The 27,737-nt window shown below is 62.7% G+C and overlaps 7 protein-coding genes and 2 pseudogenes across 7 annotated transcripts; all 9 read left to right on the top strand.

The window, feature by feature from the left end:
- On the top strand, window positions 1–626 carry LOC128137217 (interferon-like). The gene has a single exon (XM_052777976.1). It carries the CDS (start codon window positions 51–53, stop codon window positions 624–626), a length of 576 nt encoding a protein of 191 aa, XP_052633936.1. The 5' UTR covers window positions 1–50.
- A 2,512-nt stretch (window positions 627–3,138) lies between these two features.
- On the top strand, window positions 3,139–3,764 carry LOC128137210 (interferon-like). Its single transcript, XM_052777967.1, has one exon. The coding sequence runs from the start codon at window positions 3,189–3,191 to the stop codon at window positions 3,762–3,764; it is 576 nt and encodes a 191-aa protein (XP_052633927.1). The 5' UTR covers window positions 3,139–3,188.
- A 2,515-nt stretch (window positions 3,765–6,279) lies between these two features.
- Window positions 6,280–6,905, top strand: LOC128137216 (interferon-like). Its single transcript, XM_052777975.1, has one exon. The coding sequence runs from the start codon at window positions 6,330–6,332 to the stop codon at window positions 6,903–6,905; it is 576 nt and encodes a 191-aa protein (XP_052633935.1). The 5' UTR covers window positions 6,280–6,329.
- Window positions 6,906–9,418: 2,513 nt separating this feature from the next.
- Window positions 9,419–10,034, top strand: LOC128137255 (interferon-like; annotated as a pseudogene).
- Window positions 10,035–12,544: 2,510 nt separating this feature from the next.
- On the top strand, window positions 12,545–13,170 carry LOC128137206 (interferon-like). The gene has a single exon (XM_052777963.1). It carries the CDS (start codon window positions 12,595–12,597, stop codon window positions 13,168–13,170), a length of 576 nt encoding a protein of 191 aa, XP_052633923.1. The 5' UTR covers window positions 12,545–12,594.
- Window positions 13,171–15,672: 2,502 nt separating this feature from the next.
- LOC128137208 (interferon-like) lies at window positions 15,673–16,298 on the top strand. Its single transcript, XM_052777965.1, has one exon. It carries the CDS (start codon window positions 15,723–15,725, stop codon window positions 16,296–16,298), a length of 576 nt encoding a protein of 191 aa, XP_052633925.1. The 5' UTR covers window positions 15,673–15,722.
- Window positions 16,299–18,810: 2,512 nt separating this feature from the next.
- On the top strand, window positions 18,811–19,436 carry LOC128137213 (interferon-like). Its single transcript, XM_052777968.1, has one exon. It carries the CDS (start codon window positions 18,861–18,863, stop codon window positions 19,434–19,436), a length of 576 nt encoding a protein of 191 aa, XP_052633928.1. The 5' UTR covers window positions 18,811–18,860.
- A 2,544-nt stretch (window positions 19,437–21,980) lies between these two features.
- On the top strand, window positions 21,981–22,596 carry LOC128137253 (interferon-like; annotated as a pseudogene).
- A 2,564-nt stretch (window positions 22,597–25,160) lies between these two features.
- LOC128137232 (interferon-like) lies at window positions 25,161–25,736 on the top strand. The gene has a single exon (XM_052777992.1). The coding sequence runs from the start codon at window positions 25,161–25,163 to the stop codon at window positions 25,734–25,736; it is 576 nt and encodes a 191-aa protein (XP_052633952.1).
- The last annotated feature ends 2,001 nt before the right edge of the window (window positions 25,737–27,737 follow it).

The following is a 27,737-nucleotide window of genomic DNA, read 5'->3' as shown; positions in this document are numbered from 1 at the left end:
CTGACCAGCCTCCTGCCCAGCACCACCCACGCAGCACCCACAGCCCCACCATGGCTGCGCCCGCAACCCCACAGCCCCGCCGGCCGCACGGCGCCCCGGCGCTCCTGCTCCTCCTGCCGGCTCTCGCCACCGCCCTCGCCTGCCACCACCTGCGTCCCCGCGACGCCACCTTCCCCTGGGACAGCCTCCAGCTCCTCCACGCCATGGCTCCCAGCCCGCCACAGCCCTGCCACCACCAGCAGGCGCCCTTCTTCCCCGACACCCTCCTCCACACCAACCACCCACAGCAAGCCGCCGCCACCGCCCTCCGCATCCTCCAGCACCTCTTCGCCACCCTCAGCAGCCCCAGCACCCCCCAACACTGGGACGCCCAGGCACGACACCACCTCCTCAACAGCCTCCAGCACCACATCCACCAGCTCCAGCAATGCCTGCCAGCCGGCGGCATGCTCCTCCAAGGCCGAGGGCCCCGCAACCTGCTGCTCAACGTCAACAAATACTTCCGCCACATCCACGACTTCCTCCACGCCCACAACCACAGCGCCTGCGCCTGGGACCACGTCCGCCTCGAAGCTCGCGTCTGCTTCCAACACCTCCACAACCTCACCCGCACCATCCCCAATTAGCCCAGCGACCCCCACCAACCCGCACGGCCCCACGCCCCGCCGCCACCACCACTTCTGCACCACCGCCCCATCCCCGCCTCCGTCCTCCCGCCTCCCCTGACCGACGGCGAGAGCCGACGCAAGAACCGCCCTGCACCCTCAGCCTCCGCCGACGGCTCCTCTCTTTAGAGACCTTGTTCTATTTATTTTCACAATGGGTTTTATCTACCTATTTATTCACCTATTTATTCGACAGAAAAATAAAGACCTCTTGCAAAAAGCTTGCCCGTGCCTCTTGTCTCAGAAGCACAGGAAACGAGCCGCTGGCCTGGGCTGGCCTGGGCTGGCCTGGGCTGGCCTGGGCTGGCCTGGGCTGGCCTGGGGGGAAGCCGCCTCCACTCAACACCTACTCCAGGCCCTGCTCCAAACAGGGCTCTGCACACATCCCGGGCCCACTCTTCGCTTTGGCACCTCCCCAAGGAGGCACTTTCCTCAACCTCTTCCGAAAAACTCTGCCAGGGGCTAGCCGTCGGCATCACAATCACCTCTTCGGCCCTTGTCTCCTCAACCTTCTCCGCCTTCCACCCCGCTTTAGACCCACTCAGCAGCAGCTCCGCAGTCCTCACTACAGGGAAGACGCGGACCTCTTGGGCCGGGTCCAGAGGAGGGCCACAAACATCATCAGAGGGATGGAACACCTCTCCTGTGAGGACAGGCTGAGAGAGTTGGGGTTCTCCAGCCAACTGGAGAAGAGAAGGCTCCGCCGAGACCTCACTGCGGCCTTTCAGTTACTTAAAGGGGGCTCAGCAGAAAGATGGGGACAGACTTTTTCATGGGGCCTGTAGCGGTAGGACAAGGCGCAACGGCTCTACACTAAAAGAGGCTAGATGCAGACTAGATACAAGGAAGACATTTCCTACCGTCGGGGCGCTGCAACACCGCAACGGCTTGCCCAGACAGGTGGTAGATGCCCCATCCCTGCAAACATTCACGGTCCGGTTGCACGGGGCTCCGAGCAACCTCATCTAGTCGAAGATGGCCCTGCTCACTGCTGGGGGCTTCGACCAGATGGCCCTTCAAGGCCCCTCCCCACCCAAACCATTCCATGATTCCAAGGAGGAGACGCACGGCAGACATCATCGCTTTGATTAGGCTGAGCGCGGCCACCCTCGACGCTTCGGGCATTCTCCACCACAAACCCTCTCCTTGCGCTGCTTGAAGACACCTTGCAGCACCAACCGCTCTAGGGCAACACGGACAAGGTCCGGCCACGGACCTCCACCACCACCACCACCACCCCCCTACCTCCTGCGGTGACGGCACCTAGGTACGCCAAATCATCGTGCACGTGCCAGCACCCCCAGCACAGCACCCACCAACACAACGTTGCCTGACAAGACCACGGCTCCCAGCCCGCCGCCACCACCCGCACGCACTTCCCCTCTTCCAAAAGCTTCCAGAAAACACGGGGCAGCCTCCCTCGCACCAGCAGAGCACGATCCTCGCTGCTGGAAGGGACCCGAAAACCTCAGCGAGTGCAACCTCCACCTCCTCCTCCCCCCCACCAGAGATCTACAACCAGAGCGCACCTGGCTCAGCTCCACCTCCAGAGGACTCTCGGACACCCCTCCTCTAGGGGCGCAGGCCATCCCTAACGCAAGACCCTTCGCTCACGGGCCACATTCTCCTCTTTGCTCTCCAGCCACCTCTGGCGAGGAGGCACAGAAAACACAGCGAGACTCCTGCTGCGGGGGCACACGCACGGCACCACAGCCAGCGACCCCACGCAGCAGCAAGAGCAGGAGCAAAACTCTCCCCTTTTTCCCCTTCCTTCTTCCTCAAGCCTTTCCTCCTGCCTTTCTTCCCCATTCTCACCAGCTTCAAACACAGGAGCGGGGGCAGCCCCAGCCACAAACACATCCAAAGCTCAAGTGCCTACACCCAGAGCCACCTCCTCGCACGCCGACGCCACCCCCAGGCCCTCGCTCCACGAGGGGACTCCCCAGGCTCTGCCAAGTGACATCACTTCACAAGCCTTCCCAACACGAAAAGAAAAGAAAGACCAGCTAAGACGAACACAAAGGCGAGCCACAAGTGAAAGGAAAACAGACCACAACCAGCACCAGGGCATTACAGGCGGAAAAGACACTTGGCCACGAAGGGAAACTTCAGCTGCAGAAAAGAGGCACCACAGCTCGCCCCGCAGGACACACGGAAACCCTAACACACCTCCCCGGCACAGCTGCCCACAAGGGCTCTGCCCCAGCGCTTTCGCATCCCCCACTCAACCACTACAGCCAACCTCCCCCCAACACGCCACCAGCAAAGCACCGCCACCGCCCTCCCCACGCACGGCCACCCCACCAACGCACTTCCCCGAGACCACCACAGCCACCAGCCAAAACCGAAAACCACAGCCGGAAACTCGCTGCAATCGGAAAGCGAGGAAGGCAAAGCCGCGGCACCACATAAAGCCGGCCACCCGGCAGCACCCCAAGCACAGCGCCCACCCGCACCACCACCACCACCAAGCCTGACCAGCCTCCTGCCCAGCACCACCCACGCAGCACCCACAGCCCCACCATGGCTGCGCCCGCAACCCCACAGCCCCGCCGGCCGCACGGCGCCCCGGCGCTCCTGCTCCTCCTGCCGGCTCTCGCCACCGCCCTCGCCTGCCACCACCTGCGTCCCCGCGACGCCACCTTCCCCTGGGACAGCCTCCAGCTCCTCCACGCCATGGCTCCCAGCCCGCCACAGCCCTGCCACCACCAGCAGGCGCCCTTCTTCCCCGACACCCTCCTCCACACCAACCACCCACAGCAAGCCGCCGCCACCGCCCTCCGCATCCTCCAGCACCTCTTCGCCACCCTCAGCAGCCCCAGCACCCCCCAACACTGGGACGCCCAGGCACGACACCACCTCCTCAACAGCCTCCAGCACCACATCCACCAGCTCCAGCAATGCCTGCCAGCCGGCGGCATGCTCCTCCAAGGCCGAGGGCCCCGCAACCTGCTGCTCAACGTCAACAAATACTTCCGCCACATCCACGACTTCCTCCACGCCCACAACCACAGCGCCTGCGCCTGGGACCACGTCCGCCTCGAAGCTCGCGTCTGCTTCCAACACCTCCACAACCTCACCCGCACCATCCCCAATTAGCCCAGCGACCCCCACCAACCCGCACGGCCCCACGCCCCGCCGCCGCCACCACCACTTCTGCACCACCGCCCCATCCCCGCCTCCGTCCTCCCGCCTCCCCTGACCGACGGCGAGAGCCGACGCAAGAACCGCCCTGCACCCTCAGCCTCCGCCGACGGCTCCTCTCTTTAGAGACCTTGTTCTATTTATTTTCACAATGGGTTTTATCTACCTATTTATTCACCTATTTATTCGACAGAAAAATAAAGACCTCTTGCAAAAAGCTTGCCCGTGCCTCTTGTCTCAGAAGCACAGGAAACGAGCCGCTGGCCTGGGCTGGCCTGGGCTGGCCTGGGCTGGCCTGGGCTGGCCTGGGCTGGCCTGGGGGGAAGCCGCCTCCACTCAACACCTACTCCAGGCCCTGCTCCAAACAGGGCTCTGCACACATCCCGGGCCCACTCTTCGCTTTGGCACCTCCCCAAGGAGGCACTTTCCTCAACCTCTTCCGAAAAACTCTGCCAGGGGCTAGCCGTCGGCATCACAATCACCTCTTCGGCCCTTGTCTCCTCAACCTTCTCCGCCTTCCACCCCGCTTTAGACCCACTCAGCAGCAGCTCCGCAGTCCTCACTACAGGGAAGACGCGGACCTCTTGGGCCGGGTCCAGAGGAGGGCCACAAACATCATCAGAGGGATGGAACACCTCTCCTGTGAGGACAGGCTGAGAGAGTTGGGGTTCTCCAGCCAACTGGAGAAGAGAAGGCTCCGCCGAGACCTCACTGCGGCCTTTCAGTTACTTAAAGGGGGCTCAGCAGAAAGATGGGGACAGACTTTTTCATGGGGCCTGTAGCGGTAGGACAAGGCGCAACGGCTCTACACTAAAAGAGGCTAGATGCAGACTAGATACAAGGAAGACATTTCCTACCGTCGGGGCGCTGCAACACCGCAACGGCTTGCCCAGACAGGTGGTAGATGCCCCATCCCTGCAAACATTCACGGTCCGGTTGCACGGGGCTCCGAGCAACCTCATCTAGTCGAAGATGGCCCTGCTCACTGCTGGGGGCTTCGACCAGATGGCCCTTCAAGGCCCCTCCCCACCCAAACCATTCCATGATTCCAAGGAGGAGACGCACGGCAGACATCATCGCTTTGATTAGGCTGAGCGCGGCCACCCTCGACGCTTCGGGCATTCTCCACCACAAACCCTCTCCTTGCGCTGCTTGAAGACACCTTGCAGCACCAACCGCTCTAGGGCAACACGGACAAGGTCCGGCCACGGACCTCCACCACCACCACCACCACCCCCCTACCTCCTGCGGTGACGGCACCTAGGTACGCCAAATCATCGTGCACGTGCCAGCACCCCCAGCACAGCACCCACCAACACAACGTTGCCTGACAAGACCACGGCTCCCAGCCCGCCGCCACCACCCGCACGCACTTCCCCTCTTCCAAAAGCTTCCAGAAAACACGGGGCAGCCTCCCTCGCACCAGCAGAGCACGATCCTCGCTGCTGGAAGGGACCCGAAAACCTCAGCGAGTGCAACCTCCACCTCCTCCTCCCCCCCACCAGAGATCTACAACCAGAGCGCACCTGGCTCAGCTCCACCTCCAGAGGACTCTCGGACACCCCTCCTCTAGGGGCGCAGGCCATCCCTAACGCAAGACCCTTCGCTCACGGGCCACATTCTCCTCTTTGCTCTCCAGCCACCTCTGGCGAGGAGGCACAGAAAACACAGCGAGACTCCTGCTGCGGGGGCACACGCACGGCACCACAGCCAGCGACCCCACGCAGCAGCAAGAGCAGGAGCAAAACTCTCCCCTTTTTCCCCTTCCTTCTTCCTCAAGCCTTTCCTCCTGCCTTTCTTCCCCATTCTCACCAGCTTCAAACACAGGAGCGGGGGCAGCCCCAGCCACAAACACATCCAAAGCTCAAGTGCCTACACCCAGAGCCACCTCCTCGCACGCCGACGCCACCCCCAGGCCCTCGCTCCACGAGGGGACTCCCCAGGCTCTGCCAAGTGACATCACTTCACAAGCCTTCCCAACACGAAAAGAAAAGAAAGACCAGCTAAGACGAACACAAAGGCGAGCCACAAGTGAAAGGAAAACAGACCACAACCAGCACCAGGGCATTACAGGCGGAAAAGACACTTGGCCACGAAGGGAAACTTCAGCTGCAGAAAAGAGGCACCACAGCTCGCCCCGCAGGACACACGGAAACCCTAACACACCTCCCCGGCACAGCTGCCCACAAGGGCTCTGCCCCAGCGCTTTCGCATCCCCCACTCAACCACTACAGCCAACCTCCCCCCAACACGCCACCAGCAAAGCACCGCCACCGCCCTCCCCACGCACGGCCACCCCACCAACGCACTTCCCCGAGACCACCACAGCCACCAGCCAAAACCGAAAACCACAGCCGGAAACTCGCTGCAATCGGAAAGCGAGGAAGGCAAAGCCGCGGCACCACATAAAGCCGGCCACCCGGCAGCACCCCAAGCACAGCGCCCACCCGCACCACCACCACCACCAAGCCTGACCAGCCTCCTGCCCAGCACCACCCACGCAGCACCCACAGCCCCACCATGGCTGCGCCCGCAACCCCACAGCCCCGCCGGCCGCACGGCGCCCCGGCGCTCCTGCTCCTCCTGCCGGCTCTCGCCACCGCCCTCGCCTGCCACCACCTGCGTCCCCGCGACGCCACCTTCCCCTGGGACAGCCTCCAGCTCCTCCACGCCATGGCTCCCAGCCCGCCACAGCCCTGCCACCACCAGCAGGCGCCCTTCTTCCCCGACACCCTCCTCCACACCAACCACCCACAGCAAGCCGCCGCCACCGCCCTCCGCATCCTCCAGCACCTCTTCGCCACCCTCAGCAGCCCCAGCACCCCCCAACACTGGGACGCCCAGGCACGACACCACCTCCTCAACAGCCTCCAGCACCACATCCACCAGCTCCAGCAATGCCTGCCAGCCGGCGGCATGCTCCTCCAAGGCCGAGGGCCCCGCAACCTGCTGCTCAACGTCAACAAATACTTCCGCCACATCCACGACTTCCTCCACGCCCACAACCACAGCGCCTGCGCCTGGGACCACGTCCGCCTCGAAGCTCGCGTCTGCTTCCAACACCTCCACAACCTCACCCGCACCATCCCCAATTAGCCCAGCGACCCCCACCAACCCGCACGGCCCCACGCCCCGCCGCCACCACCACTTCTGCACCACCGCCCCATCCCCGCCTCCGTCCTCCCGCCTCCCCTGACCGACGGCGAGAGCCGACGCAAGAACCGCCCTGCACCCTCAGCCTCCGCCGACGGCTCCTCTCTTTAGAGACCTTGTTCTATTTATTTTCACAATGGGTTTTATCTACCTATTTATTCACCTATTTATTCGACAGAAAAATAAAGACCTCTTGCAAAAAGCTTGCCCGTGCCTCTTGTCTCAGAAGCACAGGAAACGAGCCGCTGGCCTGGGCTGGCCTGGGCTGGCCTGGGCTGGCCTGGGCTGGCCTGGGGGGAAGCCGCCTCCACTCAACACCTACTCCAGGCCCTGCTCCAAACAGGGCTCTGCACACATCCCGGGCCCACTCTTCGCTTTGGCACCTCCCCAAGGAGGCACTTTCCTCAACCTCTTCCGAAAAACTCTGCCAGGGGCTAGCCGTCGGCATCACAATCACCTGTTCGGCCCTTGTCTCCTCAACCTTCTCCGCCTTCCACCCCGCTTTAGACCCACTCAGCAGCAGCTCCGCAGTCCTCACTACAGGGAAGACGCGGACCTCTTGGGCCGGGTCCAGAGGAGGGCCACAAACATCATCAGAGGGATGGAACACCTCTCCTGTGAGGACAGGCTGAGAGAGTTGGGGTTCTCCAGCCAACTGGAGAAGAGAAGGCTCCGCCGAGACCTCACTGCGGCCTTTCAGTTACTTAAAGGGGGCTCAGCAGAAAGATGGGGACAGACTTTTTCATGGGGCCTGTAGCGGTAGGACAAGGCGCAACGGCTCTACACTAAAAGAGGCTAGATGCAGACTAGATACAAGGAAGACATTTCCTACCGTCGGGGCGCTGCAACACCGCAACGGCTTGCCCAGACAGGTGGTAGATGCCCCATCCCTGCAAACATTCACGGTCCGGTTGCACGGGGCTCCGAGCAACCTCATCTAGTCGAAGATGGCCCTGCTCACTGCTGGGGGCTTCGACCAGATGGCCCTTCAAGGCCCCTCCCCACCCAAACCATTCCATGATTCCAAGGAGGAGACGCACGGCAGACATCATCGCTTTGATTAGGCTGAGCGCGGCCACCCTCGACGCTTCGGGCATTCTCCACCACAAACCCTCTCCTTGCGCTGCTTGAAGACACCTTGCAGCACCAACCGCTCTAGGGCAACACGGACAAGGTCCGGCCACGGACCTCCACCACCACCACCACCACCCCCCTACCTCCTGCGGTGACGGCACCTAGGTACGCCAAATCATCGTGCACGTGCCAGCACCCCCAGCACAGCACCCACCAACACAACGTTGCCTGACAAGACCACGGCTCCCAGCCCGCCGCCACCACCCGCACGCACTTCCCCTCTTCCAAAAGCTTCCAGAAAACACGGGGCAGCCTCCCTCGCACCAGCAGAGCACGATCCTCGCTGCTGGAAGGGACCCGAAAACCTCAGCGAGTGCAACCTCCACCTCCTCCTCCCCCCCACCAGAGATCTACAACCAGAGCGCACCTGGCTCAGCTCCACCTCCAGAGGACTCTCGGACACCCCTCCTCTAGGGGCGCAGGCCATCCCTAACGCAAGACCCTTCGCTCACGGGCCACATTCTCCTCTTTGCTCTCCAGCCACCTCTGGCGAGGAGGCACAGAAAACACAGCGAGACTCCTGCTGCGGGGGCACACGCACGGCACCACAGCCAGCGACCCCACGCAGCAGCAAGAGCAGGAGCAAAACTCTCCCCTTTTTCCCCTTCCTTCTTCCTCAAGCCTTTCCTCCTGCCTTTCTTCCCCATTCTCACCAGCTTCAAACACAGGAGCGGGGGCAGCCCCAGCCACAAACACATCCAAAGCTCAAGTGCCTACACCCAGAGCCACCTCCTCGCACGCCGACGCCACCCCCAGGCCCTCGCTCCACGAGGGGACTCCCCAGGCTCTGCCAAGTGACATCACTTCACAAGCCTTCCCAACACGAAAAGAAAAGAAAGACCAGCTAAGACGAACACAAAGGCGAGCCACAAGTGAAAGGAAAACAGACCACAACCAGCACCAGGGCATTACAGGCGGAAAAGACACTTGGCCACGAAGGGAAGCTTCAGCTGCAGAAAAGAGGCACCACAGCTCGCCCCGCAGGACACACGGAAACCCTAACACACCTCCCCGGCACAGCTGCCCACAAGGGCTCTGCCCCAGCGCTTTCGCATCCCCCACTCAACCACTACAGCCAACCTCCCCCCAACACGCCACCAGCAAAGCACCGCCACCGCCCTCCCCACGCACGGCCACCCCACCAACGCACTTCCCCGAGACCACCACAGCCACCAGCCAAAACCGAAAACCACAGCCGGAAACTCGCTGCAATCGGAAAGCGAGGAAGGCAAAGCCGCGGCACCACATAAAGCCGGCCACCCGGCAGCACCCCAAGCACAGCGCCCACCCGCACCACCACCACCACCAAGCCTGACCAGCCTCCTGCCCAGCACCACCCACGCAGCACCCACAGCCCCACCATGGCTGCGCCCGCAACCCCACAGCCCCGCCGGCCGCACGGCGCCCCGGCGCTCCTGCTCCTCCTGCCGGCTCTCGCCACCCGCCCTCGCCTGCCACCACCTGCGTCCCCGCGACGCCACCTTCCCCTGGGACAGCCTCCAGCTCCTCCACGCCATGGCTCCCAGCCCGCCACAGCCCTGCCACCACCAGCAGGCGCCCTTCTTCCCCGACACCCTCCTCCACACCAACCACCCACAGCAAGCCGCCGCCACCGCCCTCCGCATCCTCCAGCACCTCTTCGCCACCCTCAGCAGCCCCAGCACCCCCCAACACTGGGACGCCCAGGCACGACACCACCTCCTCAACAGCCTCCAGCACCACATCCACCAGCTCCAGCAATGCCTGCCAGCCGGCGGCATGCTCCTCCAAGGCCGAGGGCCCCGCAACCTGCTGCTCAACGTCAACAAATACTTCCGCCACATCCACGACTTCCTCCACGCCCACAACCACAGCGCCTGCGCCTGGGACCACGTCCGCCTCGAAGCTCGCGTCTGCTTCCAACACCTCCACAACCTCACCCGCACCATCCCCAATTAGCCCAGCGACCCCCACCAACCCGCACGGCCCCACGCCCCGCCGCCACCACCACTTCTGCACCACCGCCCCATCCCCGCCTCCGTCCTCCCGCCTCCCCTGACCGACGGCGAGAGCCGACGCAAGAACCGCCCTGCACCCTCAGCCTCCGCCGACGGCTCCTCTCTTTAGAGACCTTGTTCTATTTATTTTCACAATGGGTTTTATCTACCTATTTATTCGAAAGAAAAATAAAGACCTCTTGCAAAAAGCTTGCCCGTGCCTCTTGTCTCAGAAGCACAGGAAACGAGCCGCTGGCCTGGGCTGGCCTGGGCTGGCCTGGGCTGGCCTGGGCTGGCCTGGGCTGGCCTGGGCTGGCCTGGGGGGAAGCCGCCTCCACTCAACACCTACTCCAGGCCCTGCTCCAAACAGGGCTCTGCACACATCCCGGGCCCACTCTTCGCTTTGGCACCTCCCCAAGGAGGCACTTTCCTCAACCTCTTCCGAAAAACTCTGCCAGGGGCTAGCCGTCGGCATCACAATCACCTCTTCGGCCCTTGTCTCCTCAACCTTCTCCGCCTTCCACCCCGCTTTAGACCCACTCAGCAGCAGCTCCGCAGTCCTCACTACAGGGAAGACGCGGACCTCTTGGGCCGGGTCCAGAGGAGGGCCACAAACATCATCAGAGGGATGGAACACCTCTCCTGTGAGGACAGGCTGAGAGAGTTGGGGTTCTCCAGCCAACTGGAGAAGAGAAGGCTCCGCCGAGACCTCACTGCGGCCTTTCAGTTACTTAAAGGGGGCTCAGCAGAAAGATGGGGACAGACTTTTTCATGGGGCCTGTAGCGGTAGGACAAGGCGCAACGGCTCTACACTAAAAGAGGCTAGATGCAGACTAGATACAAGGAAGACATTTCCTACCGTCGGGGCGCTGCAACACCGCAACGGCTTGCCCAGACAGGTGGTAGATGCCCCATCCCTGCAAACATTCACGGTCCGGTTGCACGGGGCTCCGAGCAACCTCATCTAGTCGAAGATGGCCCTGCTCACTGCTGGGGGCTTCGACCAGATGGCCCTTCAAGGCCCCTCCCCACCCAAACCATTCCATGATTCCAAGGAGGAGACGCACGGCAGACATCATCGCTTTGATTAGGCTGAGCGCGGCCACCCTCGACGCTTCGGGCATTCTCCACCACAAACCCTCTCCTTGCGCTGCTTGAAGACACCTTGCAGCACCAACCGCTCTAGGGCAACACGGACAAGGTCCGGCCACGGACCTCCACCACCACCACCACCACCCCCCTACCTCCTGCGGTGATGGCACCTAGGTACGCCAAATCATCGTGCACGTGCCAGCACCCCCAGCACAGCACCCACCAACACAACGTTGCCTGACAAGACCACGGCTCCCAGCCCGCCGCCACCACCCGCACGCACTTCCCCTCTTCCAAAAGCTTCCAGAAAACACGGGGCAGCCTCCCTCGCACCAGCAGAGCACGATCCTCGCTGCTGGAAGGGACCCGAAAACCTCAGCGAGTGCAACCTCCACCTCCTCCTCCCCCCCACCAGAGATCTACAACCAGAGCGCACCTGGCTCAGCTCCACCTCCAGAGGACTCTCGGACACCCCTCCTCTAGGGGCGCAGGCCATCCCTAACGCAAGACCCTTCGCTCACGGGCCACATTCTCCTCTTTGCTCTCCAGCCACCTCTGGCGAGGAGGCACAGAAAACACAGCGAGACTCCTGCTGCGGGGGCACACGCACGGCACCACAGCCAGCGACCCCACGCAGCAGCAAGAGCAGGAGCAAAACTCTCCCCTTTTTCCCCTTCCTTCTTCCTCAAGCCTTTCCTCCTGCCTTTCTTCCCCATTCTCACCAGCTTCAAACACAGGAGCGGGGGCAGCCCCAGCCACAAACACATCCAAAGCTCAAGTGCCTACACCCAGAGCCACCTCCTCGCACGCCGACGCCACCCCCAGGCCCTCGCTCCACGAGGGGACTCCCCAGGCTCTGCCAAGTGACATCACTTCACAAGCCTTCCCAACACGAAAAGAAAAGAAAGACCAGCTAAGACGAACACAAAGGCGAGCCACAAGTGAAAGGAAAACAGACCACAACCAGCACCAGGGCATTACAGGCGGAAAAGACACTTGGCCACGAAGGGAAACTTCAGCTGCAGAAAAGAGACACCACAGCTCGCCCCGCAGGACACACGGAAACCCTAACACACCTCCCCGGCACAGCTGCCCACAAGGGCTCTGCCCCAGCGCTTTCGCATCCCCCACTCAACCACTACAGCCAACCTCCCCCCAACACGCCACCAGCAAAGCACCGCCACCGCCCTCCCCACGCACGGCCACCCCACCAACGCACTTCCCCGAGACCACCACAGCCACCAGCCAAAACCGAAAACCACAGCCGGAAACTCGCTGCAATCGGAAAGCGAGGAAGGCAAAGCCGCGGCACCACATAAAGCCGGCCACCCGGCAGCACCCCAAGCACAGCGCCCACCCGCACCACCACCACCACCAAGCCTGACCAGCCTCCTGCCCAGCACCACCCACGCAGCACCCACAGCCCCACCATGGCTGCGCCCGCAACCCCACAGCCCCGCCGGCCGCACGGCGCCCCGGCGCTCCTGCTCCTCCTGCCGGCTCTCGCCACCGCCCTCGCCTGCCACCACCTGCGTCCCCGCGACGCCACCTTCCCCTGGGACAGCCTCCAGCTCCTCCACGCCATGGCTCCCAGCCCGCCACAGCCCTGCCACCACCAGCAGGCGCCCTTCTTCCCCGACACCCTCCTCCACACCAACCACCCACAGCAAGCCGCCGCCACCGCCCTCCGCATCCTCCAGCACCTCTTCGCCACCCTCAGCAGCCCCAGCACCCCCCAACACTGGGACGCCCAGGCACGACACCACCTCCTCAACAGCCTCCAGCACCACATCCACCAGCTCCAGCAATGCCTGCCAGCCGGCGGCATGCTCCTCCAAGGCCGAGGGCCCCGCAACCTGCTGCTCAACGTCAACAAATACTTCCGCCACATCCACGACTTCCTCCACGCCCACAACCACAGCGCCTGCGCCTGGGACCACGTCCGCCTCGAAGCTCGCGTCTGCTTCCAACACCTCCACAACCTCACCCGCACCATCCCCAATTAGCCCAGCGACCCCCACCAACCCGCATGGCCCCACGCCCCGCCGCCACCACCACTTCTGCACCACCGCCCCATCCCCGCCTCCGTCCTCCCGCCTCCCCTGACCGACGGCAAGAGCCGACGCAAGAACCGCCCTGCACCCTCAGCCTCCGCCGACGGCTCCTCTCTTTAGAGACCTTGTTCTATTTATTTTCACAATGGGTTTTATCTACCTATTTATTCACCTATTTATTCGACAGAAAAATAAAGACCTCTTGCAAAAAGCTTGCCCGTGCCTCTTGTCTCAGAAGCACAGGAAACGAGCCGCTGGCCTGGGCTGGCCTGGGCTGGCCTGGGCTGGCCTGGGCTGGCCTGGGGGGAAGCCGCCTCCACTCAACACCTACTCCAGGCCCTGCTCCAAACAGGGCTCTGCACACATCCCGGGCCCACTCTTCGCTTTGGCACCTCCCCAAGGAGGCACTTTCCTCAACCTCTTCCGAAAAACTCTGCCAGGGGCTAGCCGTCGGCATCACAATCACCTCTTCGGCCCTTGTCTCCTCAACCTTCTCCGCCTTCCACCCCGCTTTAGACCCACTCAGCAGCAGCTCCGCAGTCCTCACTACAGGGAAGACGCGGACCTCTTGGGCCGGGTCCAGAGGAGGGCCACAAACATCATCAGAGGGATGGAACACCTCTCCTGTGAGGACAGGCTGAGAGAGTTGGGGTTCTCCAGCCAACTGGAGAAGAGAAGGCTCCGCCGAGACCTCACTGCGGCCTTTCAGTTACTTAAAGGGGGCTCAGCAGAAAGATGGGGACAGACTTTTTCATGGGGCCTGTAGCGGTAGGACAAGGCGCAACGGCTCTACACTAAAAGAGGCTAGATGCAGACTAGATACAAGGAAGACATTTCCTACCGTCGGGGCGCTGCAACACCGCAACGGCTTGCCCAGACAGGTGGTAGATGCCCCATCCCTGCAAACATTCACGGTCCGGTTGCACGGGGCTCCGAGCAACCTCATCTAGTCGAAGATGGCCCTGCTCACTGCTGGGGGCTTCGACCAGATGGCCCTTCAAGGCCCCTCCCCACCCAAACCATTCCATGATTCCAAGGAGGAGACGCACGGCAGACATCATCGCTTTGATTAGGCTGAGCGCGGCCACCCTCGACGCTTCGGGCATTCTCCACCACAAACCCTCTCCTTGCGCTGCTTGAAGACACCTTGCAGCACCAACCGCTCTAGGGCAACACGGACAAGGTCCGGCCACGGACCTCCACCACCACCACCACCACCCCCCTACCTCCTGCGGTGATGGCACCTAGGTACGCCAAATCATCGTGCACGTGCCAGCACCCCCAGCACAGCACCCACCAACACAACGTTGCCTGACAAGACCACGGCTCCCAGCCCGCCGCCACCACCCGCACGCACTTCCCCTCTTCCAAAAGCTTCCAGAAAACACGGGGCAGCCTCCCTCGCACCAGCAGAGCACGATCCTCGCTGCTGGAAGGGACCCGAAAACCTCAGCGAGTGCAACCTCCACCTCCTCCTCCCCCCCACCAGAGATCTACAACCAGAGCGCACCTGGCTCAGCTCCACCTCCAGAGGACTCTCGGACACCCCTCCTCTAGGGGCGCAGGCCATCCCTAACGCAAGACCCTTCGCTCACGGGCCACATTCTCCTCTTTGCTCTCCAGCCACCTCTGGCGAGGAGGCACAGAAAACACAGCGAGACTCCTGCTGCGGGGGCACACGCACGGCACCACAGCCAGCGACCCCACGCAGCAGCAAGAGCAGGAGCAAAACTCTCCCCTTTTTCCCCTTCCTTCTTCCTCAAGCCTTTCCTCCTGCCTTTCTTCCCCATTCTCACCAGCTTCAAACACAGGAGCGGGGGCAGCCCCAGCCACAAACACATCCAAAGCTCAAGTGCCTACACCCAGAGCCACCTCCTCGCACGCCGACGCCACCCCCAGGCCCTCGCTCCACGAGGGGACTCCCCAGGCTCTGCCAAGTGACATCACTTCACAAGCCTTCCCAACACGAAAAGAAAAGAAAGACCAGCTAAGACGAACACAAAGGCGAGCCACAAGTGAAAGGAAAACAGACCACAACCAGCACCAGGGCATTACAGGCGGAAAAGACACTTGGCCACGAAGGGAAACTTCAGCTGCAGAAAAGAGACACCACAGCTCGCCCCGCAGGACACACGGAAACCCTAACACACCTCCCCGGCACAGCTGCCCACAAGGGCTCTGCCCCAGCGCTTTCGCATCCCCCACTCAACCACTACAGCCAACCTCCCCCCAACACGCCACCAGCAAAGCACCGCCACCGCCCTCCCCACGCACGGCCACCCCACCAACGCACTTCCCCGAGACCACCACAGCCACCAGCCAAAACCGAAAACCACAGCCGGAAACTCGCTGCAATCGGAAAGCGAGGAAGGCAAAGCCGCGGCACCACATAAAGCCGGCCACCCGGCAGCACCCCAAGCACAGCGCCCACCCGCACCACCACCACCACCAAGCCTGACCAGCCTCCTGCCCAGCACCACCCACGCAGCACCCACAGCCCCACCATGGCTGCGCCCGCAACCCCACAGCCCCGCCGGCCGCACGGCGCCCCGGCGCTCCTGCTCCTCCTGCCGGCTCTCGCCACCGCCCTCGCCTGCCACCACCTGCGTCCCCGCGACGCCACCTTCCCCTGGGACAGCCTCCAGCTCCTCCACGCCATGGCTCCCAGCCCGCCACAGCCCTGCCACCACCAGCAGGCGCCCTTCTTCCCCGACACCCTCCTCCACACCAACCACCCACAGCAAGCCGCCGCCACCGCCCTCCGCATCCTCCAGCACCTCTTCGCCACCCTCAGCAGCCCCAGCACCCCCCAACACTGGGACGCCCAGGCACGACACCACCTCCTCAACAGCCTCCAGCACCACATCCACCAGCTCCAGCAATGCCTGCCAGCCGGCGGCATGCTCCTCCAAGGCCGAGGGCCCCGCAACCTGCTGCTCAACGTCAACAAATACTTCCGCCACATCCACGACTTCCTCCACGCCCACAACCACAGCGCCTGCGCCTGGGACCACGTCCGCCTCGAAGCTCGCGTCTGCTTCCAACACCTCCACAACCTCACCCGCACCATCCCCAATTAGCCCAGCGACCCCCACCAACCCGCACGGCCCCACGCCCCGCCGCCACCACCACTTCTGCACCACCGCCCCATCCCCGCCTCCGTCCTCCCGCCTCCCCTGACCGACGGCGAGAGCCGACGCAAGAACCGCCCTGCACCCTCAGCCTCCGCCGACGGCTCCTCTCTTTAGAGACCTTGTTCTATTTATTTTCACAATGGGTTTTATCTACCTATTTATTCACCTATTTATTCGACAGAAAAATAAAGACCTCTTGCAAAAAGCTTGCCCGTGCCTCTTGTCTCAGAAGCACAGGAAACGAGCCGCTGGCCTGGGCTGGCCTGGGCTGGCCTGGGCTGGCCTGGGCTGGCCTGGGCTGGCCTGGGGGGAAGCCGCCTCCACTCAACACCTACTCCAGGCCCTGCTCCAAACAGGGCTCTGCACACATCCCGGGCCCACTCTTCGCTTTGGCACCTCCCCAAGGAGGCACTTTCCTCAACCTCTTCCGAAAAACTCTGCCAGGGGCTAGCCGTCGGCATCACAATCACCTCTTCGGCCCTTGTCTCCTCAACCTTCTCCGCCTTCCACCCCGCTTTAGACCCACTCAGCAGCAGCTCCGCAGTCCTCACTACAGGGAAGACGCGGACCTCTTGGGCCGGGTCCAGAGGAGGGCCACAAACATCATCAGAGGGATGGAACACCTCTCCTGTGAGGACAGGCTGAGAGAGTTGGGGTTCTCCAGCCAACTGGAGAAGAGAAGGCTCCGCCGAGACCTCACTGCGGCCTTTCAGTTACTTAAAGGGGGCTCAGCAGAAAGATGGGGACAGACTTTTTCATGGGGCCTGTAGCGGTAGGACAAGGCGCAACGGCTCTACACTAAAAGAGGCTAGATGCAGACTAGATACAAGGAAGACATTTCCTACCGTCGGGGCGCTGCAACACCGCAACGGCTTGCCCAGACAGGTGGTAGATGCCCCATCCCTGCAAACATTCACGGTCCGGTTGCACGGGGCTCCGAGCAACCTCATCTAGTTGAAGATGGCCCTGCTCACTGCTGGGGGCTTCGACCAGATGGCCCTTCAAGGCCCCTCCCCACCCAAACCATTCCATGATTCCAAGGAGGAGACGCACGGCAGACATCATCGCTTTGATTAGGCTGAGCGCGGCCACCCTCGACGCTTCGGGCATTCTCCACCACAAACCCTCTCCTTGCGCTGCTTGAAGACACCTTGCAGCACCAACCGCTCTAGGGCAACACGGACAAGGTCCGGCCACGGACCTCCACCACCACCACCACCACCCCCCTACCTCCTGCGGTGACGGCACCTAGGTACGCCAAATCATCGTGCACGTGCCAGCACCCCCAGCACAGCACCCACCAACACAACGTTGCCTGACAAGACCACGGCTCCCAGCCCGCCGCCACCACCCGCACGCACTTCCCCTCTTCCAAAAGCTTCCAGAAAACACGGGGCAGCCCCCCTCGCACCAGCAGAGCACGATCCTCGCTGCTGGAAGGGACCCGAAAACCTCAGCGAGTGCAACCTCCACCTCCTCCTCCCCCCCACCAGAGATCTACAACCAGAGCGCACCTGGCTCAGCTCCACCTCCAGAGGACTCTCGGACACCCCTCCTCTAGGGGCGCAGGCCATCCCTAACGCAAGACCCTTCGCTCACGGGCCACATTCTCCTCTTTGCTCTCCAGCCACCTCTGGCGAGGAGGCACAGAAAACACAGCGAGACTCCTGCTGCGGGGGCACACGCACGGCACCACAGCCAGCGACCCCACGCAGCAGCAAGAGCAGGAGCAAAACTCTCCCCTTTTTCCCCTTCCTTCTTCCTCAAGCCTTTCCTCCTGCCTTTCTTCCCCATTCTCACCAGCTTCAAACACAGGAGCGGGGGCAGCCCCAGCCACAAACACATCCAAAGCTCAAGTGCCTACACCCAGAGCCACCTCCTCGCACGCCGACGCCACCCCCAGGCCCTCGCTCCACGAGGGGACTCCCCAGGCTCTGCCAAGTGACATCACTTCACAAGCCTTCCCAACACGAAAAGAAAAGAAAGACCAGCTAAGACGAACACAAAGGCGAGCCACAAGTGAAAGGAAAACAGACCACAACCAGCACCAGGGCATTACAGGCGGAAAAGACACTTGGCCACGAAGGGAAACTTCAGCTGCAGAAAAGAGACACCACAGCTCGCCCCGCAGGACACACGGAAACCCTAACACACCTCCCCGGCACAGCTGCCCACAAGGGCTCTGCCCCAGCGCTTTCGCATCCCCCACTCAACCACTACAGCCAACCTCCCCCCAACACGCCACCAGCAAAGCACCGCCACCGCCCTCCCCACGCACGGCCACCCCACCAACGCACTTCCCCGAGACCACCACAGCCACCAGCCAAAACCGAAAACCACAGCCGGAAACTCGCTGCAATCGGAAAGCGAGGAAGGCAAAGCCGCGGCACCACATAAAGCCGGCCACCCGGCAGCACCCCAAGCACAGCGCCCACCCGCACCACCACCACCACCAAGCCTGACCAGCCTCCTGCCCAGCACCACCCACGCAGCACCCACAGCCCCACCATGGCTGCGCCCGCAACCCCACAGCCCCGCCGGCCGCACGGCGCCCCGGCGCTCCTGCTCCTCCTGCCGGCTCTCGCCACCGCCCTCGCCTGCCACCACCTGCGTCCCCGCGACGCCACCTTCCCCTGGGACAGCCTCCAGCTCCTCCACGCCATGGCTCCCAGCCCGCCACAGCCCTGCCACCACCAGCAGGCGCCCTTCTTCCCCGACACCCTCCTCCACACCAACCACCCACAGCAAGCCGCCGCCACCGCCCTCCGCATCCTCCAGCACCTCTTCGCCACCCTCAGCAGCCCCAGCACCCCCCAACACTGGGACGCCCAGGCACGACACCACCTCCTCAACAGCCTCCAGCACCACATCCACCAGCTCCAGCAATGCCTGCCAGCCGGCGGCATGCTCCTCCAAGGCCGAGGGCCCCGCAACCTGCTGCTCAACGTCAACAAATACTTCCGCCACATCCACGACTTCCTCCACGCCCACAACCACAGCGCCTGCGCCTGGGACCACGTCCGCCTCGAAGCTCGCGTCTGCTTCCAACACCTCCACAACCTCACCCGCACCATCCCCAATTAGCCCAGCGACCCCCACCAACCCGCACGGCCCCACGCCCCGCCGCCACCACCACTTCTGCACCACCGCCCCATCCCCGCCTCCGTCCTCCCGCCTCCCCTGACCGACGGCGAGAGCCGACGCAAGAACCGCCCTGCACCCTCAGCCTCCGCCGACGGCTCCTCTCTTTAGAGACCTTGTTCTATTTATTTTCACAATGGGTTTTATCTACCTATTTATTCACCTATTTATTCGACAGAAAAATAAAGACCTCTTGCAAAAAGCTTGCCCGTGCCTCTTGTCTCAGAAGCACAGGAAACGAGCCGCTGGCCTGGGCTGGCCTGGGCTGGCCTGGGCTGGCCTGGGCTGGCCTGGGCTGGCCTGGGCTGGCCTGGGCTGGCCTGGGGGGAAGCCGCCTCCACTCAACACCTACTCCAGGCCCTGCTCCAAACAGGGCTCTGCACACATCCCGGGCCCACTCTTCGCTTTGGCACCTCCCCAAGGAGGCACTTTCCTCAACCTCTTCCGAAAAACTCTGCCAGGGGCTAGCCGTCGGCATCACAATCACCTCTTCGGCCCTTGTCTCCTCAACCTTCTCCGCCTTCCACCCCGCTTTAGACCCACTCAGCAGCAGCTCCGCAGTCCTCACTACAGGGAAGACGCGGACCTCTTGGGCCGGGTCCAGAGGAGGGCCACAAACATCATCAGAGGGATGGAACACCTCTCCTGTGAGGACAGGCTGAGAGAGTTGGGGTTCTCCAGCCAACTGGAGAAGAGAAGGCTCCGCCGAGACCTCACTGCGGCCTTTCAGTTACTTAAAGGGGGCTCAGCAGAAAGATGGGGACAGACTTTTTCATGGGGCCTGTAGCGGTAGGACAAGGCGCAACGGCTCTACACTAAAAGAGGCTAGATGCAGACTAGATACAAGGAAGACATTTCCTACCGTCGGGGCGCTGCAACACCGCAACGGCTTGCCCAGACAGGTGGTAGATGCCCCATCCCTGCAAACATTCACGGTCCGGTTGCACGGGGCTCCGAGCAACCTCATCTAGTCGAAGATGGCCCTGCTCACTGCTGGGGGCTTCGACCAGATGGCCCTTCAAGGCCCCTCCCCACCCAAACCATTCCATGATTCCAAGGAGGAGACGCACGGCAGACATCATCGCTTTGATTAGGCTGAGCGCGGCCACCCTCGACGCTTCGGGCATTCTCCACCACAAACCCTCTCCTTGCGCTGCTTGAAGACACCTTGCAGCACCAACCGCTCTAGGGCAACACGGACAAGGTCCGGCCACGGACCTCCACCACCACCACCACCACCCCCCTACCTCCTGCGGTGACGGCACCTAGGTACGCCAAATCATCGTGCACGTGCCAGCACCCCCAGCACAGCACCCACCAACACAACGTTGCCTGACAAGACCACGGCTCCCAGCCCGCCGCCACCACCCGCACGCACTTCCCCTCTTCCAAAAGCTTCCAGAAAACACGGGGCAGCCTCCCTCGCACCAGCAGAGCACGATCCTCGCTGCTGGAAGGGACCCGAAAACCTCAGCGAGTGCAACCTCCACCTCCTCCTCCCCCCCACCAGAGATCTACAACCAGAGCGCACCTGGCTCAGCTCCACCTCCAGAGGACTCTCGGACACCCCTCCTCTAGGGGCGCAGGCCATCCCTAACGCAAGACCCTTCGCTCACGGGCCACATTCTCCTCTTTGCTCTCCAGCCACCTCTGGCGAGGAGGCACAGAAAACACAGCGAGACTCCTGCTGCGGGGGCACACGCACGGCACCACAGCCAGCGACCCCACGCAGCAGCAAGAGCAGGAGCAAAACTCTCCCCTTTTTCCCCTTCCTTCTTCCTCAAGCCTTTCCCTCCTGCCTTTCTTCCCCATTCTCACCAGCTTCAAACACAGGAGCGGGGGCAGCCCCAGCCACAAACACATCCAAAGCTCAAGTGCCTACACCCAGAGCCACCTCCTCGCACGCCGACGCCACCCCCAGGCCCTCGCTCCACGAGGGGACTCCCCAGGCTCTGCCAAGTGACATCACTTCACAAGCCTTCCCAACACGAAAAGAAAAGAAAGACCAGCTAAGACGAACACAAAGGCGAGCCACAAGTGAAAGGAAAACAGACCACAACCAGCACCAGGGCATTACAGGCGGAAAAGACACTTGGCCACGAAGGGAAACTTCAGCTGCAGAAAAGAGGCACCACAGCTCGCCCCGCAGGACACACGGAAACCCTAACACACCTCCCCGGCACAGCTGCCCACAAGGGCTCTGCCCCAGCGCTTTCGCATCCCCCACTCAACCACTACAGCCAACCTCCCCCCAACACGCCACCAGCAAAGCACCGCCACCGCCCTCCCCACGCACGGCCACCCCACCAACGCACTTCCCCGAGACCACCACAGCCACCAGCCAAAACCGAAAACCACAGCCGGAAACTCGCTGCAATCGGAAAGCGAGGAAGGCAAAGCCGCGGCACCACATAAAGCCGGCCACCCGGCAGCACCCCAAGCACAGCGCCCACCCGCACCACCACCACCACCAAGCCTGACCAGCCTCCTGCCCAGCACCACCCACGCAGCACCCACAGCCCCACCATGGCTGCGCCCGCAACCCCACAGCCCCGCCGGCCGCACGGCGCCCCGGCGCTCCTGCTCCTCCTGCCGGCTCTCGCCACCCGCCCTCGCCTGCCACCACCTGCGTCCCCGCGACGCCACCTTCCCCTGGGACAGCCTCCAGCTCCTCCACGCCATGGCTCCCAGCCCGCCACAGCCCTGCCACCACCAGCAGGCGCCCTTCTTCCCCGACACCCTCCTCCACACCAACCACCCACAGCAAGCCGCCGCCACCGCCCTCCGCATCCTCCAGCACCTCTTCGCCACCCTCAGCAGCCCCAGCACCCCCCAACACTGGGACGCCCAGGCACGACACCACCTCCTCAACAGCCTCCAGCACCACATCCACCAGCTCCAGCAATGCCTGCCAGCCGGCGGCATGCTCCTCCAAGGCCGAGGGCCCCGCAACCTGCTGCTCAACGTCAACAAATACTTCCGCCACATCCACGACTTCCTCCACGCCCACAACCACAGCGCCTGCGCCTGGGACCACGTCCGCCTCGAAGCTCGCGTCTGCTTCCAACACCTCCACAACCTCACCCGCACCATCCCCAATTAGCCCAGCGACCCCCACCAACCCGCACGGCCCCACGCCCCGCCGCCACCACCACTTCTGCACCACCGCCCCATCCCCGCCTCCGTCCTCCCGCCTCCCCTGACCGACGGCGAGAGCCGACGCAAGAACCGCCCTGCACCCTCAGCCTCCGCCGACGGCTCCTCTCTTTAGAGACCTTGTTCTATTTATTTTCACAATGGGTTTTATCTACCTATTTATTCACCTATTTATTCGACAGAAAAATAAAGACCTCTTGCAAAAAGCTTGCCCGTGCCTCTTGTCTCAGAAGCACAGGAAACGAGCCGCTGGCCTGGGCTGGCCTGGGCTGGCCTGGGCTGGCCTGGGCTGGCCTGGGCTGGCCTGGGGGGAAGCCGCCTCCACTCAACACCTACTCCAGGCCCTGCTCCAAACAGGGCTCTGCACACATCCCGGGCCCACTCTTCGCTTTGGCACCTCCCCAAGGAGGCACTTTCCTCAACCTCTTCCGAAAAACTCTGCCAGGGGCTAGCCGTCGGCATCACAATCACCTCTTCGGCCCTTGTCTCCTCAACCTTCTCCGCCTTCCACCCCGCTTTAGACCCACTCAGCAGCAGCTCCGCAGTCCTCACTACAGGGAAGACGCGGACCTCTTGGGCCGGGTCCAGAGGAGGGCCACAAACATCATCAGAGGGATGGAACACCTCTCCTGTGAGGACAGGCTGAGAGAGTTGGGGTTCTCCAGCCAACTGGAGAAGAGAAGGCTCCGCCGAGACCTCACTGCGGCCTTTCAGTTACTTAAAGGGGGCTCAGCAGAAAGATGGGGACAGACTTTTTCATGGGGCCTGTAGCGGTAGGACAAGGCGCAACGGCTCTACACTAAAAGAGGCTAGATGCAGACTAGATACAAGGAAGACATTTCCTACCGTCGGGGCGCTGCAACACCGCAACGGCTTGCCCAGACAGGTGGTAGATGCCCCATCCCTGCAAACATTCACGGTCCGGTTGCACGGGGCTCCGAGCAACCTCATCTAGTCGAAGATGGCCCTGCTCACTGCTGGGGGCTTCGACCAGATGGCCCTTCAAGGCCCCTCCCCACCCAAACCATTCCATGATTCCAAGGAGGAGACGCACGGCAGACATCATCGCTTTGATTAGGCTGAGCGCGGCCACCCTCGACGCTTCGGGCATTCTCCACCACAAACCCTCTCCTTGCGCTGCTTGAAGACACCTTGCAGCACCAACCGCTCTAGGGCAACACGGACAAGGTCCGGCCACGGACCTCCACCACCACCACCACCACCCCCCTACCTCCTGCGGTGACGGCACCTAGGTACGCCAAATCATCGTGCACGTGCCAGCACCCCCAGCACAGCACCCACCAACACAACGTTGCCTGACAAGACCACGGCTCCCAGCCCGCCGCCACCACCCGCACGCACTTCCCCTCTTCCAAAAGCTTCCAGAAAACACGGGGCAGCCTCCCTCGCACCAGCAGAGCACGATCCTCGCTGCTGGAAGGGACCCGAAAACCTCAGCGAGTGCAACCTCCACCTCCTCCTCCCCCCCACCAGAGATCTACAACCAGAGCGCACCTGGCTCAGCTCCACCTCCAGAGGACTCTCGGACACCCCTCCTCTAGGGGCGCAGGCCATCCCTAACGCAAGACCCTTCGCTCACGGGCCACATTCTCCTCTTTGCTCTCCAGCCACCTCTGGCGAGGAGGCACAGAAAACACAGCGAGACTCCTGCTGCGGGGGCACACGCACGGCACCACAGCCAGCGACCCCACGCAGCAGCAAGAGCAGGAGCAAAACTCTCCCCTTTTTCCCCTTCCTTCTTCCTCAAGCCTTTCCTCCTGCCTTTCTTCCCCATTCTCACCAGCTTCAAACACAGGAGCGGGGGCAGCCCCAGCCACAAACACATCCAAAGCTCAAGTGCCTACACCCAGAGCCACCTCCTCGCACGCCGACGCCACCCCCCAGGCCCTCGCTCCACGAGGGGACTCCCCAGGCTCTGCCAAGTGACATCACTTCACAAGCCTTCCCAACACGAAAAGAAAAGAAAGACCAGCTAAGACGAACACAAAGGCGAGCCACAAGTGAAAGGAAAACAGACCACAACCAGCACCAGGGCATTACAGGCGGAAAAGACACTTGGCCACGAAGGGAAACTTCAGCTGCAGAAAAGAGGCACCACAGCTCGCCCCGCAGGACACACGGAAACCCTAACACACCTCCCCGGCACAGCTGCCCACAAGGGCTCTGCCCCAGCGCTTTCGCATCCCCCACTCAACCACTACAGCCAACCTCCCCCCAACACGCCACCAGCAAAGCACCGCCACCGCCCTCCCCACGCACGGCCACCCCACCAACGCACTTCCCCGAGACCACCACAGCCACCAGCCAAAACCGAAAACCACAGCCGGAAACTCGCTGCAATCGGAAAGCGAGGAAGGCAAAGCCGCGGCACCACATAAAGCCGGCCACCCGGCAGCACCCCAAGCACAGCGCCCACCCGCACCACCACCACCACCAAGCCTGACCAGCCTCCTGCCCAGCACCACCCAACGCAGCACCCACAGCCCCACCATGGCTGCGCCCGCAACCCCACAGCCCCGCCGGCCGCACGGCGCCCCGGCGCTCCTGCTCCTCCTGCCGGCTCTCGCCACCGCCCTCGCCTGCCACCACCTGCGTCCCCGCGACGCCACCTTCCCCTGGGACAGCCTCCAGCTCCTCCACGCCATGGCTCCCAGCCCGCCACAGCCCTGCCACCACCAGCAGGCGCCCTTCTTCCCCGACACCCTCCTCCACACCAACCACCCACAGCAAGCCGCCGCCACCGCCCTCCGCATCCTCCAGCACCTCTTCGCCACCCTCAGCAGCCCCAGCACCCCCCAACACTGGGACGCCCAGGCACGACACCACCTCCTCAACAGCCTCCAGCACCACATCCACCAGCTCCAGCAATGCCTGCCAGCCGGCGGCATGCTCCTCCAAGGCCGAGGGCCCCGCAACCTGCTGCTCAACGTCAACAAATACTTCCGCCACATCCACGACTTCCTCCACGCCCACAACCACAGCGCCTGCGCCTGGGACCACGTCCGCCTCGAAGCTCGCGTCTGCTTCCAACACCTCCACAACCTCACCCGCACCATCCCCAATTAGCCCAGCGACCCCCACCAACCCGCACGGCCCCACGCCCCGCCGCCACCACCACTTCTGCACCACCGCCCCATCCCCGCCTCCGTCCTCCCGCCTCCCCTGACCGACGGCGAGAGCCGACGCAAGAACCGCCCTGCACCCTCAGCCTCCGCCGACGGCTCCTCTCTTTAGAGACCTTGTTCTATTTATTTTCACAATGGGTTTTATCTACCTATTTATTCACCTATTTATTCGACAGAAAAATAAAGACCTCTTGCAAAAAGCTTGCCCGTGCCTCTTGTCTCAGAAGCACAGGAAACGAGCCGCTGGCCTGGGCTGGCCTGGGCTGGCCTGGGCTGGCCTGGGCTGGCCTGGGGGGAAGCCGCCTCCACTCAACACCTACTCCAGGCCCTGCTCCAAACAGGGCTCTGCACACATCCCGGGCCCACTCTTCGCTTTGGCACCTCCCCAAGGAGGCACTTTCCTCAACCTCTTCCGAAAAACTCTGCCAGGGGCTAGCCGTCGGCATCACAATCACCTCTTCGGCCCTTGTCTCCTCAACCTTCTCCGCCTTCCACCCCGCTTTAGACCCACTCAGCAGCAGCTCCGCAGTCCTCACTACAGGGAAGACGCGGACCTCTTGGGCCGGGTCCAGAGGAGGGCCACAAACATCATCAGAGGGATGGAACACCTCTCCTGTGAGGACAGGCTGAGAGAGTTGGGGTTCTCCAGCCAACTGGAGAAGAGAAGGCTCCGCCGAGACCTCACTGCGGCCTTTCAGTTACTTAAAGGGGGCTCAGCAGAAAGATGGGGACAGACTTTTTCATGGGGCCTGTAGCGGTAGGACAAGGCGCAACGGCTCTACACTAAAAGAGGCTAGATGCAGACTAGATACAAGGAAGACATTTCCTACCGTCGGGGCGCTGCAACACCGCAACGGCTTGCCCAGACAGGTGGTAGATGCCCCATCCCTGCAAACATTCACGGTCCGGTTGCACGGGGCTCCGAGCAACCTCATCTAGTCGAAGATGGCCCTGCTCACTGCTGGGGGCTTCGACCAGATGGCCCTTCAAGGCCCCTCCCCACCCAAACCATTCCATGATTCCAAGGAGGAGACGCACGGCAGACATCATCGCTTTGATTAGGCTGAGCGCGGCCACCCTCGACGCTTCGGGCATTCTCCACCACAAACCCTCTCCTTGCGCTGCTTGAAGACACCTTGCAGCACCAACCGCTCTAGGGCAACACGGACAAGGTCCGGCCACGGACCTCCACCACCACCACCACCACCCCCCTACCTCCTGCGGTGATGGCACCTAGGTACGCCAAATCATCGTGCACGTGCCAGCACCCCCAGCACAGCACCCACCAACACAACGTTGCCTGACAAGACCACGGCTCCCAGCCCGCCGCCACCACCCGCACGCACTTCCCCTCTTCCAAAAGCTTCCAGAAAACACGGGGCAGCCTCCCTCGCACCAGCAGAGCACGATCCTCGCTGCTGGAAGGGACCCGAAAACCTCAGCGAGTGCAACCTCCACCTCCTCCTCCCCCCCACCAGAGATCTACAACCAGAGCGCACCTGGCTCAGCTCCACCTCCAGAGGACTCTCGGACACCCCTCCTCTAGGGGCGCAGGCCATCCCTAACGCAAGACCCTTCGCTCACGGGCCACATTCTCCTCTTTGCTCTCCAGCCACCTCTGGCGAGGAGGCACAGAAAACACAGCGAGACTCCTGCTGCGGGGGCACACGCACGGCACCACAGCCAGCGACCCCACGCAGCAGCAAGAGCAGGAGCAAAACTCTCCCCTTTTTCCCCTTCCTTCTTCCTCAAGCCTTTCCTCCTGCCTTTCTTCCCCATTCTCACCAGCTTCAAACACAGGAGCGGGGGCAGCCCCAGCCACAAACACATCCAAAGCTCAAGTGCCTACACCCAGAGCCACCTCCTCGCACGCCGACGCCACCCCCAGGCCCTCGCTCCACGAGGGGACTCCCCAGGCTCTGCCAAGTGACATCACTTCACA

The sequence above is a fragment of the Harpia harpyja genome, chromosome Z (genome assembly GCF_026419915.1).
Source record: "Harpia harpyja isolate bHarHar1 chromosome Z, bHarHar1 primary haplotype, whole genome shotgun sequence".
Lineage (NCBI taxonomy): Eukaryota > Metazoa > Chordata > Aves > Accipitriformes > Accipitridae > Harpia > Harpia harpyja.
This window is presented reverse-complemented; position numbering and strand designations above follow the sequence as displayed.

Coding starts and splice junctions, on each gene's coding strand:
- LOC128137210 (XM_052777967.1), top strand. CDS start 3,189: ATGGCTGCGCCCGCAACCCCACAGCCCCGCCGGCCGCACGGCGCCCCG.
- LOC128137208 (XM_052777965.1), top strand. CDS start 15,723: ATGGCTGCGCCCGCAACCCCACAGCCCCGCCGGCCGCACGGCGCCCCG.
- LOC128137216 (XM_052777975.1), top strand. CDS start 6,330: ATGGCTGCGCCCGCAACCCCACAGCCCCGCCGGCCGCACGGCGCCCCG.
- LOC128137232 (XM_052777992.1), top strand. CDS start 25,161: ATGGCTGCGCCCGCAACCCCACAGCCCCGCCGGCCGCACGGCGCCCCG.
- LOC128137213 (XM_052777968.1), top strand. CDS start 18,861: ATGGCTGCGCCCGCAACCCCACAGCCCCGCCGGCCGCACGGCGCCCCG.
- LOC128137217 (XM_052777976.1), top strand. CDS start 51: ATGGCTGCGCCCGCAACCCCACAGCCCCGCCGGCCGCACGGCGCCCCG.
- LOC128137206 (XM_052777963.1), top strand. CDS start 12,595: ATGGCTGCGCCCGCAACCCCACAGCCCCGCCGGCCGCACGGCGCCCCG.